The 22870-nt window shown below is 39.3% G+C and overlaps 1 protein-coding gene and 1 long non-coding RNA gene across 2 annotated transcripts; one reads left to right on the top strand and one right to left on the bottom strand.

Annotated features, from left to right (window-relative positions):
* Positions 1-1496: 1496 nt before the first annotated feature.
* On the top strand, positions 1497-20583 carry c5h6orf89 (chromosome 5 C6orf89 homolog). The gene is made up of 7 exons (XM_069936450.1): positions 1497-1685; positions 9100-9268; positions 13618-13760; positions 14937-15097; positions 18150-18285; positions 19522-19654; positions 20501-20583. Exons 1-7 carry the CDS (start codon positions 1497-1499, stop codon positions 20581-20583), a joined length of 1014 nt encoding a protein of 337 aa, XP_069792551.1.
* On the bottom strand, positions 4533-13221 carry LOC138762947 (uncharacterized). The gene is made up of 3 exons (XR_011357254.1): positions 13117-13221; positions 10570-11535; positions 4533-4806 (listed from the first exon to the last, which is right to left on the bottom strand). It is a non-coding gene; the product is annotated as an uncharacterized lncRNA (long non-coding RNA).
* Positions 20584-22870: the final 2287 nt, after the last annotated feature.

Here is a 22870-nt window from a genome sequence, read left to right on the forward strand (position 1 = left end):
CTTCAATTTAAGTGTGACTAACAGTGAAGTTACTTGGAGAGACCGATTCCACAGACACGGCCTCACTTTCTCCCATTTTTGTGCACTATTTATTTTTGAAATTTGATTAAATGCAATATTGCACTGCAGTGCTGCCACAGAACCACGAATTTCATGACATGCTCACGACAATAAGTTCTGATTCTGAAACGTTGTGACATACTCTATTCACAACATTGTGTAAACACTGTGACACCTTGTTGTTCCTTCCCCCTCTGCTGTTATTTTATCCCTAGTGTTCAGTGACTTCATCTCGGCATAGGGTTTAAGTGGACTGTTTATTTTCATCCGTATATCGAGTCTTCTTTCTATCAGCTGTGTGCATCTCTACAGGTCCACCAGCGGTGTGCATCTCTACAGGTCCACCAGCGGTGTGCATCTCTACAGGTCCACCAGCGGTGTGAATCTCTACAGGTCCACCAACTGTGTGCGTCTCTACAGTCCACCAACTGTGTGCGTCTCTACAGGTCCACCAACTGTGTGCGTCTCTACAGGTCCACCAGCGGTGTGCGTCTCTACAGGTCCACCAACTGTGTGCATCTCTACAGATCCACCAGCGGCGTGCGTCTCTACAGGTCCACCAGCGGCGTGCGTCTCTACTGGTCCACCAGCGGCGTGCGTCTCTACAGGTCCATCTGCGGCGTGCGTCTCTACAGGTCCACCAGCGGCGTGCGTCTCTACAGGTCCACCAGCGGCGTGCGTCTCTACAGGTCCACCAGCGGCGTGCGTCTCTACAGGTCCACCAGCGGCGTGCGACTCTACAGGTCCATCTGCGGCGTGCGTCTCTACAGGTCCACCAGCGGCGTGCGTCTCTACTGGTCCATCTCTACTGGTCCATCTCTACTGGTCCATCTCTACTGGCCCATCTCTACTGGCCCATCTCTACTGGCCCATCTCCACTGGCCCATCTCTACTGGCCCATCTCCACTGGTCCATCTCCACTGGTCCATCTCCACTGGTCCATCTCCACTGGTCCAACTCCACTGGTCCATCTCCACTGGTCCATCTCCACTGGTCCATCTCCACTGGTCCATCTCCACTGGCCCATCTCCACTGGTCCATCTCCACTGGTCCATCACTACTGGTCCATCACTACTGGTCCATCTCCACTGGTCCATCTCTACTGGTCCATCTCCACTGGTCCATCTCCACTGGTCCATCTCCACTGGCCCATCTCCACTGGCCCATCTCCACTGGCCCATCTCCACTGGTCCATCACTACTGGTCCATCACTACTGGTCCATCTCTACTGGTCCATCTCTACTGGTCCATCTCTACTGGTCCATCTCTACTGGTCCATCTCTACTGGTCCAACTCTACTGGTCCATCTCCACTGGTCCATCTCTACTGGTCCATCTGCGGTGTGCATCTCTGCTGGTCCACCAGCTGTGTGCATTTCTACAGGGCCGGGCTTCTGTGTCGAAAGTGCTGCCGGGCTGGAGCAGTGATGGCGGAAGATGGGGGCCGTCCCGAGTGAACCGTGCATCTACGAGAAGCTGGCGGACAGCGTCGAGGTGCTGCGGCAGTCCGGGGAGCGCTATGGCATGTCCGAGCGCGACATCGAGCGGTTCGTGGCCCAGATCCTGGAGAGCAACGAGCCACAGGGGGAAGCGCACAGGTACCCGTGGCTCCTGGCGGCGGCCAAGGTGAGGGAGCGGCGCAGGGCGAGGCGCCAGGGACCTGGGGGCTTCGCCACCTTCTTCCTGAAGGTGGCCAGAATAATGCTGGCCTTGTGTGATGGGGGCTGCTTGCTTGCTTCATTGGAGGTAAAGCACAGAAGTCTGCAGTGGTGGAAGTAAGAACACAAGGCTGGAGAAATCAGTAGGTCAAACAGGGTACTTTATAGAGCAGAGATAAAGATACCTTATGCCTCATGCACTGCCAAACCAAAGCCATCTGTAAATTGGAGAAGCAACATCTAATATTCTGTTTGGGCACTCTCCAGCTGGATGGCGTTGACTTCTCTGGTTTCTGCTACTCTGTCATCTTTCCTTCAGCTCTCCGCCCCCTTCCTTCTTCACTCACAGAGCCTATCCTCCCTTCCCCTGTTTGCTGGTGTACCCTCCCTCCCTTATCTGCCTATTACCTCCTGCCTGTGGGGTGGTGGAACTCCCCCCTGCTCCTCCACCCCACCATTTTATTTAGACGCCATACCTTGGTGAAGGGTTCAAGCCTGTAACATTGGTTATCTTTACAATCTAAAGCACACCTTTCGACCTGTTGAGTTTCTCCAGCATTGTGTTTTTACTTCAATCACGACGTCTGCAGACCTTTGTGATTTACACCAGGGAGGTAGATGGCGGCCAGACAGTGGTCGGATAGTTTTCATTGGAATCATCCATCCCACTGGGTTGTTTGTTCATTTCCATTAAAAAAAAATCCCAATGCCCCAGGAAGCCACTGGATTTAGGCTGGAGTTTTATAGTGTAAAGTAGAACATTTTTGAAGAATTCTTAGTTAAGTCACGGTCGACTTGTTTCTTAACATAAGGAAGTCGACTGAGCAAACAAAAAGCCTGTTGTTTTATTAAGAGGTCAGAGGATTAAACTGCATAATTTATTTAATTTTTAATTTGATCTTGGGGACTGGTAGGTGACTGAGGCAAAACGTAAAACCATTTGGCAAGTTTGTAAATGTCTTTGTAATAGCTTGAAATGGGTGATTGAATCCAATATTTAAAAGAAATCAAATCAATATTTCAAAACATTTTCTCAACTGCAAACTAATTCAATTCATTTAATAGCGCTGTATGGAAACAGGTCTTTTGGCCTATGTGTCTGCTGAACATGAAATCCAAATCAAACAAACTCTGCTTCTTGATCCTCGTATTCGTATGTCTATCTAGAAGCTACTTAAAGTTTACTTTTAACCATATAACCACTTACAGCACAGAACAGGCCAGTTTGGCCCTACTAGTCCATGCCGTAGCAAATCCCCACCCTCCTAGTCCCACTGACCAGCACCCGGTCCATACCCCTCTAGTCCCCTCCTATCCATGTAACGATCCAGTCTTTCCTTAAATGTAACTTTTTTTTTAACTTTTTTATTAAAATTAAAAAAAAATTCTGTTTATCAGTTTTTATTTCACTCGTTTCCCCCTGATGTTGACAGATGCCAGATTACAGTTCCCAGCCTGGACACAATAGTCTGCTTCTGTACACTCACCGCTTTTTTTAATTGCCCCACACATCTCCTTTTAACAACTTCCCTTTCATCTTAAAAGCATGATCCTCAGTGTGTGATACAACTACTCGATGAGAAAAGATTTTGAGTGCCCGCCCTATCAATGCCTTTCTTTATTTTGTAAGCCTCTATCAGCCTCTTATGCTCAGAGAAAATAATCCAAGTTTGTCCAGCCTTTCCCCATACTCAGAATCAGAATTTATTGTCATGAAATTTGGTGTTTTGCGGTAGCATCATAGTGCAAACATTTATATTATAACCATCTTACAACCTTACTATGAACTTTTTAAAAAGTAGGGCACGAAAAATAAGGCAGTGTCTCTGGTTTATTGATTATTCAGGAATCTGACGGCAGTGGGGAAGAAGCTGTCCCTGTACCGTCGAGTGCTAATCTTTAGGCTCCTGTAACTTTTTCCCAGTGGTAGCAGAGTGAAGAGGCCATGGCCTGGGTGGTTGGTCTATGAGGGTAGAGGCTGTTTTTTTAAGACACCGCCTCATGTAGATGTCCTCGATGGAGTGAATTCTGGTGCCTGTGATCTCATGCCGAGTTAACAACCCTCTGGAGTTCATTCTTTTCCTGAGAGTTGGTGCCTCCATACCGGGCATTGATGCAACCAGCTAGAAGGTTCTCCAAGGTATACCTGTAGAAGTTTGAGACTTTTCAGTGACGTACCGAATCTCCTTAGACACCTCACAAAGTATAGCCGCTGGCGAACCTTTTTTGTGATTGCATAAACGTGGAGGCTCTAGGACAGATTCTCGGAGATGTCAGCACCCAGGAATTTGAAGTTCTTGATCCTATCCATTACTGAGTCCTTGATGAAGACTGGGAAGTGTTCCCCAATTTCTTTCTGAAGTCCACAATCATCTCCTTGATTTTGCTAACGTTGAGTGCAAGGTTGCTGTAGTTAGACTATTCATCGAGCTGATCTGTCTCCCTCCTGTACGCTTCCTTATTGCGTTGGTGTTTCTGCAGACAACTGTGGTATTATTGGCAAACTTGTAGATAGCATTGGAATTATGCCTGGCCACATAATCTTGTGTGTATAAATGAGTAAAGCAATGGGCTAAGCATGCATCCTTGAGGTGCACCTGTATTGATAGTCATTGAGGAGGAGACGTTGTTTCCAAATCACACTCACTAACCCAGGCAACATCCTGAAAAACCTCGACCCCTCAACTTGATATTCAAATTTGTTTTTAGAGTACATACTGTGCCCTCCAAAAATGTTTGTGCCAAATACACTATTTTTCTTTATTTGGCCTGTGTTGCACTGTTTTAAATTTGTAATCAAACAATTCACACGTAATTAAAGAGCACATTCCAGATTTTATTCAAGGTTTTTGTATACATTTTTGACCATATAGCAATTACAGCAATTTTTATACACAGTTCCTCACTTCAGGGCTCCATAATTTTTGGGTCATTTGGTTACTCAGATATGTTTAATTGCTTCTTTGGTGCAGGTATAAGAGAGTTAGGCTTACTTCTAAGCTTTTGATTACCTTTGGAGTCTGTAGTTGTAATTTTTTAACATGAGGGCCAGCATTGTGGCAATGAAAGTCAAAGAAGCCATTATGAGTCTGAAAAACAAGGAAAAAAACAGTAAGAGAAATTGCCCAAACTTCAAGATGACTAAAATCAACAGTTTGGAACAACATTAAGAAGAAAGAGCATACTGGTGAGCTCATGAATTGCAAAGGGACTGGTATTACAAGGAAGTCCTCCACTGTTGATGACAGAAGAATTTTCTCATAATAAAGAAAAATTCCCAAACATATGTCCGACAGATCAGAAATACTCTTCAGGAGGCAGATGTGGATATGTCAATGACCACTGTGCTCAGAAGACTTCATGCAAAGTAATACAGAGGCTACACTGCAAGAAGCAAACCATGGCATGGATCTTTATGCCTCCACATTTGCTCTTCCCATCACTCTGATACAGGTTAATCTTGGCTTCATCTGTCCACAAGACCTTTTTCCAGAATTCTGCAGGCTGCTTTAAATAGTTCTTGGCAAATTGTAATCCTGTCACCCTTTCTGTGGCTAACTAGTGGTTAGCAGCTTGCAGTTTCTGCTCAGAGCTATGGGGGCGATGCAGCCAGTCCACACACTTTCCCTACACGTCTGTAGGTTTGCCAAGATTTCTGATGTCATTTCTGCACCTCTTCAAACATTTGAGGAAGTAGAGGCGCTGACGTGTTTTCTTCACGATGAAGTGAGTGTGTTGGGTCCAGGAAAGGACCTTTGAAATAGTCACTTTTAGAAATTTAAACTTACTTCCCCTTCTCCACCTTTGATTTCCAATAATCACTGGATCGTACACTTCTGGTTTTCCCTTCCTAAAGTTTTCACATTCTTTCTGTAACTGGGCAACCAGGATTGACCACTGTATTCTAAGTGCGGCCTAACCAAAGCTTCTTTGTAAGAACAGTATAATTAGGAGCAAGAGAAGGTCATCTGTTCTGTCATGGCTGATCTGATCGTGGACTCCAGTCCATCTCCCTCCCACTGCCCCATATCCCTTAATTCCACAAGGCAAAAATCTATCCAACCATGTTTTCAATATATTCAATGAGGTAGCCTCCACTACTTTCTTGGGTGGAAAATTCCTCAGGTTCAGCACCAGGGGTAAAAGCAGTCCTTCCTTATCGCTTAAATCTACTCCTCTGAATCTTGTGGCTCTTCTCCACTTCTAGTCTTCCCCTAACGGTTAAAACTACTTTCTTGCCTCTATTTTATCTGTTCCATAATTTTGTATGTTTCTGTTAGATTCCTTTTCTTTCTTCCAGTGAGTTTAGTCCCAGGTGACTAGTTCTCAACCAGTGGGCCATTTGGGTCTTTAAAAATATTAAATAAAGTACTTTACATTAGATAAAGATGTGTTTCTTACAGAGCTGCCTTTGACTTGAAAATATTGCTCAGTCATTGCCACTAGTGGGCCATGGCATGTTAGGCTGAAAGCCAGGTGGGCCTTAGAAAGAAGTTGAGAACCACTGTCTAAGGCTAACCCTCTCATCTTTGCAATCAACCTGGTGAATCATCTGCTCCACCTCCAAATCCAGTACATCTTTTCTCAAGTAAGGAGGCCAGAATTGTACAGAGTACTTCAGATGCAGCCTCACCAGAGCTCTACACGGAAAAGCAGAGCATCCCTACCCTTAAATTCAATCCTTTCAGCAATGAAGACCACTGTTGCATTTGCTTTCTTGATTACCTATCTACAAACCAACCTTTTGCAATTCATGCAGTTTGTGCACTAACACTTCTAAGTCTCTCCAAACACCAGCATGCTTTAATCCACACATGTCAAACTCTGGCCCGCGGGATACAATTATATTTGGCCCACAAGATCATTTCAAAAATGTATTAGAGGTGGCCCGCTTGCCGCCGCGCCAGTATAGCGCATGCACAGTAATACAACAAATCCCAGAATGCATTGGTGTCAGCCCGCTAATCGCCCCCACCTCCTCTGTTTACGTTGCAGGGTCTCACTGTGGACTCTGGTTTTGGGGCCTGGCCGGTGTCAGGGGAAGCCAAGGCCGCTTCCGAGCGCCCGGAACCAGAGGCCTCGGGCCTGACCTCGCCAGGACTGTTGCCCACTCCCCCTCCCTGCCGCAGGCCGACCCACGACTCACGGTGACGGGGCCGCTGATCTGCCGAGATGCCGCCCTGCAGCGAGAGCCGATGCCCCCGCACTGTCGTGTCCCCCCGCCCGCCCCCCCCCCACCCCCCCCAACAGCAGCACGGCCTGGCCGGTGTCAGGGGAAGCCAAGGCCGCTTTCCAGCGCCCAGAACCGGAGGCCTCGGGCCTGACCTCGCCAGGACCGTTGCCCACTCCCCCTCCCTGCCGCAGGCCGACCCGCGACTCATGGTGACGGGGCCGCTGATCCGCCGAGATGCTGCCCTGCAGCGAGAGCCGATGCCCCCGCACTGTCGTTGTCCAACCCGATCGCCCGCAAACCCCGCCCTCCCGCACACAGGCCTGAGTAAGTATTATGAACTTTAATCTCAGGATAAAATGATCTTCCAATAGTTTCATGTCACAGTGATAAATATATTCTGGTTAAAAATGGTCCTGCACCTGGATACAAGCTCATTAGGCATAAAACTTGAAAAGTGTGTAAATCAAAGGATATCTGTACCAATGGAAAAAGGGCATGGCAAATAACCCTGCTAGAGTTCATGCCCACAATCAGTCACCCATTGGATTGTTTCCGGAATCATGTTATTCTCCCACATTCTCAATAGCCCTCAGATTTTACTATTCGACAGCACACTAGCAACATTTGACAAATCCTCTATAGAGAAATACTATTTATTGAATATTTTATTTCTCCTTTGTTAATGCTTCTGGAAAGAGTTTATCCAAAACTATTATTAAACATTTATTTTAATAAGAAAAAGTTTAACATTACATATGTTGAAAGAAGAGAAAACATGCAGATGTTGTTGAAAATATTTAGTTCGGCCCTCAACTTAGTCCAAGTTTTTAATTTTGGCCCTCCGTGAATTTGAGTTTGACACCCCTGCTTTAATCTTTCACTATTTAAATAATGAATTGATCTTCTGTGTTTCCTGCCAAAGTGGATGTCCCCCTTGTGCTCAAATTCCTTGCCCAATGAAGGCAAGCATGCCTTCTTTATCGCTTTATATTCTTGTGTGGCCACTCTCAGTGACCCCCAGATCCTTCCACACATCAATGCTTTTGAGAGTTTTACCATTAACTGTATACATTTCTTCTACTTTTGACCTCCCAAAGTGCAAAACCACACTTGCCAGATTAAACTCTGTCAATTTGTATCTCAAACAACAGAGGTCTGAACACCAATCCCTGCAGAACACCACTGATCACATGCCTCTGGCTGGAATAACACTCATCCATCACGATCCTCTATCTTCTATGGGCCAGCTGGTTCTGTATCTAAACAAACAATTCACCCTGGATCCCATGCATCTGTGCCTCCATATCACCATACTTGAAGGACCTTGTCAAATGCCTTGCTAAAGTCCATGAGGACATCTACTGCCCTACTCTCATCACCCTTCTGTCACCATCTCAAAAATTTCAAATTGGTAAGACTAATTATAAGCTGCATGATTTTAGGGGCAGATGTACTCGATTTCTCATATTTCTTTGCAACATTGCAAGACATATTCTCATTGATTCTATGCCAGTTGTCAGAGCTTCTCATTTCCCCCATGTATTTCTCTATCACCTATTTTCTCTCATTCTCAATAACCACTGATTCTTCTACCATTTACATTTATGAGAGACTATGCAGTACAGACTTTCACAGCACAGATTGTAGTGGAAAGTATCATTTGCACATTTGCAATAACTTTATCTGGATAATGCATGAGAAATATTCACCTACTATTAAACAAGAGATAGAATGGGAAAACTGATGAATAAGAATGGAATAGAGCCCATAAACAGGGAAAAATAAAAGCTAATGAAGGACTCCGAAAATGTGGGGGAGCAAATTGAATTTCAGGCTGAGAGAATACCAGACATGACGAGTAATGTCAGATAAATTGAGTCCGCACTGGGCATGGGCTAATCACTTTATAGCAACGGCCTGTGTCAGGGTACTGAATGTGAATATACCTTTTTATTTAAGTACTGTTTTACCATTTTAAGGGCTGAACTCTTCACATAATTTGAATAATTGTGAAAAGGTTCCAATTTCAAGCATGTGCAGGTTTTATTCTTTTGAAAAAACATAGCTCACTCGAGCAGCAGAAAGTCTAGCACTTTAATGGAACAACGTGGATTTTTGAGGCTGCAAATTGAATTAATATAATTATTGTTAATTTGCTCGTTAATTTCAAATTTTGATGTAATTGAATATCTGCTTTATGTTCTAACAGATTGTGGTTGCTCTGGGGCTTCTCATAATGGCAGCTTGTTCCCTTATCAGTCCACATAGTAGATCTCATTACCAAAGTAATGCTACAGATAATCAATATGGGAAGAATCCAATCGTTGGTCACATCCGTCTTTCCCACCTACCTATTGCGAAGAAGCACAATCTGGAAGGTAATGAATTTGAAACCTTGCTGAAGTTGAGTGCATGTGTATATTTTGTTCGGCCAAGTGGGGTATATTTGAATTTTCGCACATTTACAAAAAAAAACACTCAGGAAAACAAATGTAAGTATTAGCAAAGACTAATAACTGAAATCTCATAGAGAAATTCCTTTTCCATCAAAATATAGCATACTATAGGCCCTTCAGCCCATGATGTTGTGCCAACCTATATTTAAATTTAGACAAACAGCATGTAACAGACCATTCGACCTGTGTGTTCAATTACACCCAATTTAATCTACAACCCTGGTGGGAAGACAGTGTAGGATTCAAATCCCAGTCATTGGCACTGTAGCAGCATTGCATTAATCGCTACACTAACCCGTGTCGCCTATATAGGCCTTTAAAGAAGAAACCAAAACCCTCTCTACCTTATAATCCTCTTATTTTTCTTTCATCTATGTGCTTGGCAAAGAGTCTCTTAAATGTCCCTATTGTTCTAGCCTCCACTCACCACCCCTGACAAGACATTCCTGGTATCCACAACTCTGTGTATATAAATAATATAATATAACTAATATAAATATATTTATTATCTATTTTGTATAATAATCTAATGTCTATTATTGCATTTTTTTGCAAGATACCTGTTTGGCCTGCTGTAAATAAGAATTTTGGTTCATATGAATGTTGTGTTTGTGTGTCTTTTCAAGGTGGATGTTGGATGTTCCCTATCATAAAATCATTGGATTAGGGATGACATTTAGCATTATTAACTCTTTTAATCCAGATTTGAGCTGCTGTGACTCTTAAAAAAGGGGAGTGGAAGTTGGAACTTTGAATATTTTAAGGCAAATATAGATGTTGATAGGCAAGTGGTGAAAGGTTACTGGTGATGGATAGGAATGTGAAGCTGAACTTGTAATAAGATTAGCTATGATCTTGCTGTATGGCAGAGCAGATTTGATGGTTTATTCCCTTTTGATTTGTGTATTTGTACATCTGAAGGAATTTCCAAAAAAAGTAAGAAAACATTGGATCATAAAGGTTAGGATTTGACAATCTTTTTAAAGTAATGGAGGTTTAATTCATTAACATAAGTCATTGAGGATAACTGGAGTAACAGTTGCTGCCAAATGCTGGCGATGTAGTTGCAATGACAATGAAAATAGGAGGAGTAAGGCATGTGTTTTTTTTTATGGCTGCCCTGCCGTTCAATATGATATTGGCTGATCTGCCTCAGGGTCTCATCTCTTCAGTGCCATTTCCCCATTGGTTTAATTTTCCAGATTTTTGGAAAATACACCTACCTCAAATACTCCAACGATCTTGCCTCCACAGGCCTCTTAGGGCAAGAATTCCAGAGATTCACCATCCTCTGACGGATGTTCTCATGCGATGACACTAGTCAAGATGACAAACCTTTCACTTTGTGTTGCTGTGAAAGGAATCATGGCATTATTATTGCACTTTAGTGTAAGTTATTTTGAATAAAAAGTGACCCTATCTTGAGGATTTTTCTAGTGGCTTCCATAGCACTTGATTCTCTAAGGAAATTGTTGTAAGATGTAAATTGAAATCTTCGCTTGGGTCTATCTTCCACCCTTCCAGGTCATTCAAAATCTAGCGTGCTACATATTAGAGATGTCACTGCTATATTTTCATTTAGGGACCTCTTGTCATTGAGACTGTTCTCCCTAATGCCATTGATAAAGTTTACTGGTCTCTAACATCAGAATCAGAATTTATTGTCATGAAATTCAGTGTTTTCCAGCCACATCATAGTAGAAAAATTCATATTCTAACCATCGTGCAACATTGCTATTTTTAAAAAAAAAGAATAATAGGGCACAAAAAGTAAGGCAGTGTCTTTGGTTCATTGATTATTCAGCAATCTGATGGCCGCGGGGAAGAACCTGTCCTTGTGCCATTGAGTGCTCGTCTTTAGACTCCTCTAGCTTTTTCCCCAATGGTAGCAGAGTGAAGAGGGCATGGCCTGGGTAGAGGCTGCTTTTTAAAAGTAGGTGTCCTTGATGGAGTGAAGTCTGATGTCACAGGCTGAGTTAACAACCCTCCGGAGTTTATTCTTGTCCTGAGAGTTGGCGCCTCCATACCAGGCAGTGATGCAACCAGCCAGAATGCTCTCCACGGTCCACCTATAGAAGTTTATAAAGCTTACACGTAGGATACTGCTGAAATTTTTTTTTTACAGCCCTTGTCTTTTGAAGGCAAGCATTTAGCTCAATCTTGCAATCTGTCATTTGTTTAGTTCTTGCCTGGAATAAAAAGAAACCTTTGTAAAAATACAATAATAGAAAGTTTTGTTGCCTTTTTTTGCAAAATATTTTTAATTATCTTTTTTCTTTTTCAATATTTTTATTGATTTTATAATAATAAAGCATATAAACACATAGATTATATGGAATACATAATAAGTTTGCAAAATATTTTAAATGCCCCAGGATTACCTGGACATCAATTTTCTCTTATTCATCTTGTGCTTTCATCAGCATCTTTTATTTATAATTTTTTTTATTTATCATCTTACTTTCAGTTTTCTTTTTACTTTTAAATTTACTTTTATCTTGTATAAAGTAGCATTTGCCTTTGGAACAAAACAATTATCTGGCAGCGCCAATCAGACTGAGCAATTGGTCACGAACTGTCAAGCGCTAGAATTTTAAGTAGAGCTAATTTTTACTGAACAGAGCAGAGCAGATGACACATGGGACGTCATCTTTTCCACATGTGGAAAAATGAAAGGGTGTCAACTTTTCATTGCTCATTTGTAACATTTGTCGGAAAATAGCCCTTTTGTTCCTGTTGAATATAAATTGACTTGGACATGAGGGAAAAAGAATCAAGAAATAGAAATTCTTACACTCTAAATGTGTTTTTCCCTTGCAATACACTGATGCATACAGTATGTCCATTTTTGTATCTCTTACCTCATGTGTATAACTTTAACCTGTAAGAGGTATTGAACACTAACAAAATAGTGAGGAATATTTGTGTCATTTAACTGTGATTAATGGGAACACATCATATTTGGAGCTATATGGATAAATAGATTCTAATAATGTCAGTTCTAAAACAAAAGATAATTCTAGGGAAGATAATATTATGGGAAACTATTCTCGAATATATTAACAAATAGAGATTGGAGTGATGAAAACCGTCCATCAACCCAAAAGAAAGTGTTAAGAACATCTTGTGCTTGGAAAGGACGGCACTTCCTCTGTCTGCATCCATTTTTACAGAGGTTAATAAATTCAATTGGTGTGATGTCTGTCAACTGATGATGCTTTCAAATATGTATTTATTGAGATTAAAAGGAGAAAATTTACTTTGTTGAAATAGGATGCAGAATTGTGGTGACATTCTGGAGGATATGAAATGTTAAATCTTTTGTTTAAGACATTGGAAAATAATGGGTACCTGTGTGGACAAATGTCTATAGTCCATAATGGATGCAATTTACTTGGGTCAGTTGTAACAGCACACACATGAGGAACATATCTCTTTGTATGTTAACATGCATTTGTATGGATGGTTTAGATATCACCAATGAAGGAGACTACATTATTTAAGTGAACTTCCTCAAAAGCATTTTGATAAGGTGCTATGTGAAAGATTGCTAAAAGATCGGACAGGATATTAATGGCGATATGGCTATAAGGATAGAGGACATTATCTAGAGGACTGAAAGAAGAGAAGATTAATGGATTCCAACTTGGTTAAATCTGAGTTTATTGACTGTTTTACAAATCTGTTTTGGTGACTTTATTTCAAGCTTGACAGATATCAGTTTTTATTAATAATTTTAAACTAGACCATCACATTATTTGTATACCCACCTTCTAACATGTAGAGTAAGCATGTAAATAATATATGCTTTAATGTCATTGGTTCCAGGTTATTGGAGTCCAATTATTAACATTGGGATTGTAATTTTCTTTTGCTGATCTGTGAATGTGAGGAGAAAACAGTTATTGAAGTTGACTAATAAACTATTTCTAAATGATTTTTCTCTTCAGGAAAAATATCAAATTAAAGGACATAGCCAAAAATGACAAGAATCCTGAAGTTACAAGAGAATACCTTAACAGAATAAAAGGAATGGTGAAACAAAGTACAACCTAAATATTAAGATTGACTATCAACATATTAGGATATTTGAGTGGAGAAACAGCCTTAGGATTCGATTTCTGATAGTTAAGAAAAAAAACCACCAAGACTTATCGTTGGGGTTTAAAGTACAATTATTTTGTAAAAGAAAAATTAAAATCCCGATCATGTACTTTAACAAGTAAGCATGACTTCCATTGTCTAATTGCATTTTTTAAAATATCCTGCAGTTTTTCATGAATGGGGCAATTCAGGATGTGAACATCTGATACCCAACTGTAGTGAATGTGCTGCCCTGAGTGCTGTTGGAACTGTGAATGACATAAAACACGTGTCCATGAATCATCGAATAGTACAACCAATTGTAATCAAGGTGAAATGATAATTTAAGTATTGATGTTTTCATTTTGAGAATCTTTATTGTCCATTGAATTGGTAATATTATCGAAAATGTTGTTGTGAGTGCAAGGTCTGATGAGTGAATAAACTTTTTAAAAGAAAGTTGAATCTGGGGGGAAAAAAACCTAACCAAAAGATGTGAAATGATAAAGTCCACACATTCAGGCTTTTGTTTGTAAGGGATGTGGACTACTTATGGAGGATGCCAGTTATTAGTGAGAAGTGAGTGATGTCAGTGATGAGGAGTGAAGGGGGAATTAATGATTCATCTACTGTGCAATATTAGAGTTGATTAACGTTTTCAAGATAATGCAAATTCATGAAGCTGAGGCCTTATGGTTATATTGCATTCAATTGTCCGGATGGTTCTCATTGTGAGATTACATATTTTAATATATCGTATTAATATTTCAAGTAAATATAAATTAGAGTTTCTTTCAAATACTTCAACAATGTTATTAACAAGCAGCAGGACCATAATAATCTGGAGAAGGTTTAAGTACTGCAACTAACTTGAACTCAGTAAAGTAGGTAGGGAAACGTACCAGGATTCATATCATTAACTGCTATTAAGGCACCTCCAAGGAACATTTATTATCAATGGCAGTTAAGTTCCTGACATGACACTTTGTGAACAAACAGCCTGCAAGGAATTATGGAAGTTAATCTGAATAGAACCCACATTGTGAGGTACTGAAAGATTTTATATATATGGCAGTTAGGGAAACTTGATAAGGAAAGGGATGGGGGTTGATTTTTTTTGAGGTAGAAAGTAATCAAGAGAATCATCTGTTTGAGAGGGGTATTCCTTGGGTTAAAATCCTTCAGGTATCCAATGTGAACAATTGGGTTTAAATAGAAAATCAAACAAAACATGGTTTCACTTTTTTGTGTTCATGTTTCATGATTAGCAGGAATGCACATAATAGAAAACCATACAGCAATCAAATTATTACATTTATTAACTCAGGATTACAAATATATAGCTATGATCTTATAAATGGGATTACGATTATTTTACATTATTGCCAATTACAGCTGAGGACATATTATTGAGGTTTACAGTATGCATTCCTACAAGTTACAGAATAGTTCTTGTAAATGTGATGCAAATATTAAATTTGCATTCTTGTTCCAATATTTCCTATAGAGTGGATCAGCTGTATCGATGTCATATGAAGATTCGAAACACTTGTATGCAGAAGATAGGGAAGCCATGGATGTATATCCAGAAAATGAGGATCTTGAAAGTACAGTTAATGAAAACTCTTGCCTGTTTCCAGAAGAAGAATCCAACCTAATTATTCACTGGTGAGATTAAATACAGTGAATCTAGTTAAATTCTTCTTAGAAAAAAAATCTTTGGATTTTGTTTTCCTTTTTAATTTTCATTATTACGATTTGAATATTTTCATACTTTTTTCATATACTTCGGTTGAGCAGACGTCTTCTTTCATACTACTGCCCTGTAAGATAACCTGTAACAGAAACCTAATATTAAGCCAGTTTCAGTTTGTTGAAAGTTACTTGGTCAGCAGCATAGTGATTATTTTTAAATGTTTCTAAGACTTTCTGAAATTTCAGAATACCGGGCAAGTAACATTTAAACTGCACCAATGCAGGCAATAACTATTTCTGTAAAAAGAGAGTCTGACGATTTCCCTTATCATCAACATTGTGGAGATTTGCCATTGATTAGAAACTTAACCTGAGAACAACATAAATAATGTACTGAGACTGGCAGTATATTATAGCAGCTGATTAAAGACCTGAATGAACAAAAGGGTTTCCAATAATTTTGACAGACTAGTTACATGTGATTCAGTTCTCTCTGTCTGCCTGCAAAGTGTTCAGAACAATGAAGAACAAGACTACGTATGAAATAAAGGCAGACATAACCCCCCCCCCTCCCTCTTTCAGCCAACTCTCCTAAGGAGAGCCATAAAGAAAAAAGATAAAGAAAAGCATACATATTAAAATCTAGTCAATATAAATCAAAATGTAAATATTCTGAATATAACAACCACCTATTAATAAAACATATGAAGCAGACGTAACCTTAAGAATTGTCTGCTCCATCATGTGGATTGTGACTGATCTTCTATGCCAAGTTCATTTTGCAGATGCTACACCCTTTTATCACAAACCTTTGGAATTGAAGTAATCTGTAGACCTCTGCTTTGAATATAATTGATGACTAAGCATCCACATTCCTCTGAGGTGGACCTCCTTTTCCATGATTCTCTCCTAATCACGCTGGCCCCTCTCAGGATCAGAAGTATCTCAATGAGATATCCTAGCATTTTTCTGGTCCAGGTTGGTCTTACTGGTATCCATTCATCTCAAAAATCAATCCAGAGAACCTACACTGCATTAACTCAAAGCTGTAGGCCTTTCTACAGCTACTGATATTAGAAATGCACACAATACTCCCTTCCGAGCCCTATATATTTTTTAAATTTAGACTTTCCTTTTATGGAGGTAGCAAATTATTGAAATTTCTTAATTGTTTACTGTACCTGAATGTTTATTTTTGGTAGTTCATGATCCAGCACATCAAAATCTTGTTGTATGCCAATATTTAATAGATTCCTGTATTTTAGGTATTTTTATTCTTATCAAAGTGAATATCATCAAATTTTTCTTCTTGTCTACCTTCTTCATCTACTTCTGCATCCTTTTTACATCTTGCTTTCTTTCCCACCTTTACGGGTAATTTGCCTTTTCATTAAATCAAGTAAAATAAATTGTAAATAGCAGCTGGTATTGGTCCCTGTTTTAACAGTCTGCCAAGCTGAAGACAACCATTTATTTTTACTCTTTTCTAACCTTTCTTCATTGCCATATACAACCATGTCCTTCGTTACCACCAATGGCTGTAGAATGTACCAACTAAACTATACAACCAGAAACTTGCTGATGTTTTGAAGTATTTCTCAAATCTGTCAAGTCTACCAAGAGTCGAGGGCAGCATAAAAAGGAACAATGTCACCTGCAAGTTTCTCATTTCAATATACAAATCCTAAATTGTAAATCTGTTCCTGATCATATACTGCCATGGGTTTTAAATCATAGAGGTATTCACTTCAGAATGCTGTGAGGGGAGGAATCATCAAATGGACTGCAGCAATTCATGTCAGTCACTTTTGCCCTGCAAGCAATGTATATAATAATAGTTGAGCTGTAAGAATAAACACTAATTATCGATCAATGAGTATAAATGGCAATGTTTTCCATATGGTTAAATCATCCATTAGTTTCTAAACCAATGGTTCTCAACTTTTTTTTCTTTCCACTCACATACTACTTTAAGTATTCCCTATGCCATAGGTTCTCTGATTAGTGAGGGTGGAAACAAAATGTTTGAAAATCACTGTTTTAATTGTACCTCATTGACTCGCCATGTGCACGGTTTCCTAACTCCGAAGGAAATGGGCCAATGACAATTTTTCTTAAGCAAAATATTTCAGTAACAATTGGGTCTAGAGCAGTGATTCTCAACCCTCCCTTCCCACTCACATCCCACCTTAAGCAATCCCTTACTAATCACAGAGCAGTGATGGCACAAGGATTCCTTAGTGGTATGTGAGTGGAAAGAAAAAGGTTGAGAACCACTGTTCTAAATGGTAAATAATTTAAACAGAATATAATTGTTTAGTATTTTCTTATTCTGTTTGTACAGATATCTCACTTCTTTAAGGCAAGAATGCAATTGTAGTTTAAAGTGGATATTTATTTATACTTGAAAGTAACATGAGAACTTGAGTTTAAAGTAGGTAGTATATATCTAAACAGTAAAGAAATGACACGTGAAGATATTTCTTTTTTCAGAAGTCATGCCAAAATGTTAGTATTGTGTTACGTGCATTCCCATTTATGCTTAAAAGTGATACATATATGCAAATTGTACAATTCATTCAAAATTGCATATTTTGTTATTTGCTTATCACTTCACTTCCCAAGAGGTGAGTTCTGGTCTAAAGTCAATCTTGGGAAACCATGATTTCTGTGAGAAAACAGAATTAAACAGCAAATGGAGCCCTTGCCAAAGGGAATACCTTGAGGGAAGGGAGAAATAATTTGTATATTGTGGGGGAAAAAAAAAGATTTACCGGTAATTGAACATATAGTTTTAAAGAATACGCTACTTGTGGCTAGCTTTGGATTCCATCTGCATAAGACCAGCTTAAATTATTACAGATATGCTAGTAGATTACTGAAAACGTTTATTTATTATTTTTTGTTCTTTCAATTCAGACATTTGATTCTATTTTATTTTGAGGAATTAAAGCATCAATGGATATGTAATCTTGTATTTTTTTGAACAATAACCATATTTTAATTTTTTTTCCCCATAATACAGGAGAAAGCAACGTATAAATGGAATGCATATACTGCAAGCAATTTTTCCAAATTCAAGCATGTTGCCCCTTGAGAATAAAGTATCCCTGAAGAAATGTTTAATAACACCTAGCCGTGGTTCTCCATTCCAACTCCTGGTAAGGATGAATGACCTAAGAGAATTATGCTCTGTGGGTGAACAGTGAACAAAAAATGAAACACTAGTTATCTTTTTCGCTGGTAAAGTTATTACACAGAAGCATTCATGCTTTTTAAAATTTGAATAGCAGAGCATATTTTTGCTCCTCAGTTTTATCCACTTACAAAAAGCCTTCTGGTTTTCAATGACTTTTGTAACACATTTATTAATTAAGATAATGTTTTCATCACTCTTGCAGTATTGTGCTATAATTTATTCTTTAGCTGGAGAGAAGGGACAATCACAGAACCATGTTTTAAATAAATTAATCACCGGGCCAATTCAGCCATTAGGGCTGCTCTCTGCGGCTCAAAACGCGGCAGAGAAATGGGCATCTTCCCTACTCATAATCCCCTACACATCTGGAACTGTTCTGGGAAACACAGCGTTTCCAGTTGCGTGGAGGATTATGGTAGGGAAGACGGCCATTGCTCTGCCGCGTATTTACAACAGGTGGCTCTACGACACCAGTCGCCCTGCCTGCACTCGCTCCAGAGGGTGCTATGAAGCATCGCTCAACGTGAATGCGGCACAGGATCAGCCTTTCAGGGCTGCTTCATGAAAGGTAAGTTTTATGTTTTCCCTCGTACTTGAAGCTGGCCTCCAGGTGGATGCCTGGCATGTAAGGGCAGGTGTTGCCAGCTTGAAATTGTATGGTTGTCCAAACATTTTGCAACCATGTGATTTACTGTGACACCATTCCTTCCCTGGGAAGCTGTTCATTAAATTCAAATGCACTATTTAGTAAAATGTATTGAAATTAAGTTACAAAATATTGCCAAATAGCTGTTTCATACATTGTAAATCTTTATTTTGATTACGGCAATCTCAAATGGGATGACATTTTTCCTTTAGAGAGTTGCTCTGTGTACTTTGCAATATATTAACCTTTATTTTCAGAGATAAAACAATAATTTGGATAAGTTCTACTTTAAATTGAGTATTCTCCAGTTTTCTCCTTTGCTTATTTTCTGAACAGAAATTAAATTTCAACAATTCAACAGGGAACGATATGAATGTCCTGTTTTTTTATCTGAAGGCACAAGTAAAAGTAGCAGAGATAAATATTATTAGATTGTTGAAGGAATCAACTGCTTTAAGGGATTAAAGTATTTAAATCAAATGTTAGGAAAGTAAATAAATGAAATGCATATTTTGTATGATTTTAAAAGTTACTTGTGTCTCTATTTTGTAGTCCCAACACCTCCAGATAAAAAACAGCTGGCTGCTTGTCGGGAGAGGTCATCTGAAACTTCAGATTAATGCTTCTGAAAAATGTGCAGAACAGTGTGGTTCCTTTTTAGTCCAGCTAGATGAAGGTGATATTGGTAGGTAGTAATTTTTGTTACTCATCTTGTTTTTGTATTCTGTGGGAGTGGATTTGTTGAGGTCATCAGTTAAGGAGATAGGCTCCATTTAAATAATTCTGTCCATTTTAATTAAACATATAATGTGTAACTGAACAGACAAAGATACTTGTAATGACCAGGCTGTTAAAGATTATGGAGTGATAACTAACTCCTGGTTACTTTTTCCCCAGTGAGCAATTTTAAAAAGCTATAAATATCAAAAAGATACATTTTGATAAACTGGGTGTGCTGCTTTCAGTGGAATCGGAATAATTTCACTCCTTTGTCGGTCATTTCGATGTCATATATTGAAAGTATCAATGGACAAAATATGTTGTTTGATGGAGGATTTGTTTAGCTAGCAGAAAGAACATTTTTTGTTTGCATTTTTCTGGATGTCAAATATTGCTCTACACCCAGTAGCAAGCAGCCTAAAATGATTTACAAAATTACTTGGCACAATTTTATATATTCATTTTTCTATATAATTGTTTTTGACATATCCAAACAAAAGACCAATCTAAGTAAAATACATTGCACATGATCATACAGTAAGATTTTATTTTTACTGTTGTTAGAATTGTGCAATATGTCCAAACTACCACCCATCTCCGAATTCCTTGTTTTGTTTATTCAGTGTGATCTTAAAAAAAAATGTACAGTGTCTTTAAATAATACAATATTCCCTCTATTTATGATCAATGTGGCATAGTTCAGATTTAAAATAATTTCACATTTTTCTTAAACTTAAGTTCATTAATGAGCAGAGAGGTATGTGTTTATTCAATTACACTGGATTAACTTAATTTTTAAATTTTTTTGCAGTTTATGCCAATCCAAACTACTGGCAGATGACGATTTCACCAGCTGGAGAGCAAACTGTTATTATTTGTGTTGGATCCATCTAATTAAGGACACTATTGATTATGTTACATTTGTTCTGTTTCAAAGTATAATTTTTAACAAAACTAAAAATGTCTTAGTTGACAGAATATACCAATGAGGTGCAGGAGTGAACCACTTTACTGGAGTCTGCACTTAGTTGACAGAATATACCAATGAGGTGCAGGAGTGAACCACTTTACTGGAGTCTGCACTTAGTTGACAGAATATACCAATGAGGTGCAGGAGTGAACCACTTTACTGGAGTCTGCACCTAATTGTTGCATTGCACAAAAATTCTAAGTGTTGTATTGAGTTTTGAAAAGTCCAATGTAGTTTTTCAGTTCCAGGTGTGTTTCACTTGCTAGTTACCCACTTTGGTTGCCTGTAAATACTTTTTATCTGAGAAAGTATTAGATATTATTTCCATGAGCCTTAATATATTTATGTACATTTGACTTTTTAGGTTGTTGTCTTAATTAACTAATGGGGGATAAATTATTAATTTTTTTTGGAGAATTGACTACTAATTATTCACTTCTTTAACAGAAGTTATGAGTAATTAAACAGAATGAGCTGAAGATGATATTAAATTTTGGGGAATAGGTGGCAAAATATTTTCCAAGAAAGAGACATAATGGTATAATACTAAATCAGGGGTCGCCAAACTTTTTTGACAGTCTTTGTCTTCAGGGACTACGTCGTCCCTCATCAAGCCCCAGGCGTGAAATCGTGGTGCTGTAACACAGTTGGGGAGGGGGCGGGGGGGCGCAGGGAGCAGTGCTGGGTAGGTTGGCCAGATGTCCAGTTTTAGGCCAAACAGTCCAGCTTTTGAGCCCGCTCTCCTCCGTCTGGTGACACCTCAAGCCAGATGTTAATTTGTCCTCCATTTGGGGTGTAGGACCCCCAAATGGAGGACAAATTAAGGGGCAGAAACGAACTTATCTGTTAAATGCAGCATCCCATGGTCCACAGACTGCGCAGTTGGCTGGCCCATGCATGATAAGGAGGAAATGTAACAGTGACACTTGAAGTTCCAGCTGGGGAAGTGTGTCGGTGGCACACAAATGTTCTTGGCAGATAAGTCTCTCCTTCACCCCCACCCCCCCACCCCCCCCCCCCCCCCCCCCCCCATGCTGGACAGGAGGGTGGTGTGGAAGCACTATTTTAAATCGACCTTCCCCATATTATCGACTCCCACCCCCCGGCATTTATCAACCCCCTGGAGATTCCCATCGACCCCTGGGGACCGATATTGACCACTTTGGAGATCCCTATATTAAATGCTTTAATTGAGGCAAAACACTTTTGTGCAAAATACTTGTTTGAAATGAGGCGGTTTGGAAATCTGGTAATATAAATATTACCTCCCGATGTACATATTTTATATATTTGTATAATGTATAAAGTTTTTAAAAATCCTTTTGCCTTTTTTGATGAATCAAAAATAAATGTTTAAACAATTGAATAGTTTGTTTAGAATTTTGTTCCAGGTGTCACTACAGACTTTTAAATTGTCGTGAATGCGGAACAAGTGTTGCTTTTATTACAAGCTCCTGTTGTTTTTTAGAGAATGTTACTTTGGGGGTTGGTCCAGGGTGCAAAAACATTCATACATTTTACACCATCTTCTCTGACAGCTTGGCACAATTAAGTCCAAACTATAAATAAAAGAATGCTGTCAACTAAGAACCTAGAACAATGTATGTTTACCCAAAGAAAAACAGATGGAGAGAGAGAAATCATATGATTATGAGTCATGTGTTTGGGACACTGAAACAGAATTCAGTATTGATCAGGCATTCATCTGAAAAACACAAAGAGACTTTGTGTTTAATGAACAATTTTGCTGATTCTCTTTGTCAGGAAAATTATTGAACCACTAAGACTATTGTAATGGTCATTTTGATTGACCATATCTGAGTAAAGAAAGCAGGATCATTCCTGCATTTGAATCATGACCATTTTGATGATCATTTCATCTGACCCATGCCTGGATTTTGGAAACATCGTGGAAGTCGCATGTTTCATTTCTCCTTATGCAAGAAGAGGGGAGTTGTGCAGCCATTCATATGAAAGGACATTTCTCTGGAAGTGACTTGACAAGGATTAGTGAGTTTTTAGCAGTTTGATCACTCAGTGTCTCACCTCCTTTGTAATTACTTCTGCACAGCAGTTTAAAAGTGTAAGGATTTCAAAGACTGAACTTTGGGAATGACTTACCAGTATTGTGCCTGGGCACTGGTTTGGGTGAAAGACACACACACACATTTGGGGGTTAAGTTTAGATATGTTAGTTAAGGTGTTATATTA

This window comes from Narcine bancroftii, chromosome 5, assembly GCF_036971445.1.
Source record: "Narcine bancroftii isolate sNarBan1 chromosome 5, sNarBan1.hap1, whole genome shotgun sequence".
NCBI classification, from domain to species: Eukaryota; Metazoa; Chordata; class Chondrichthyes; order Torpediniformes; family Narcinidae; genus Narcine; species Narcine bancroftii.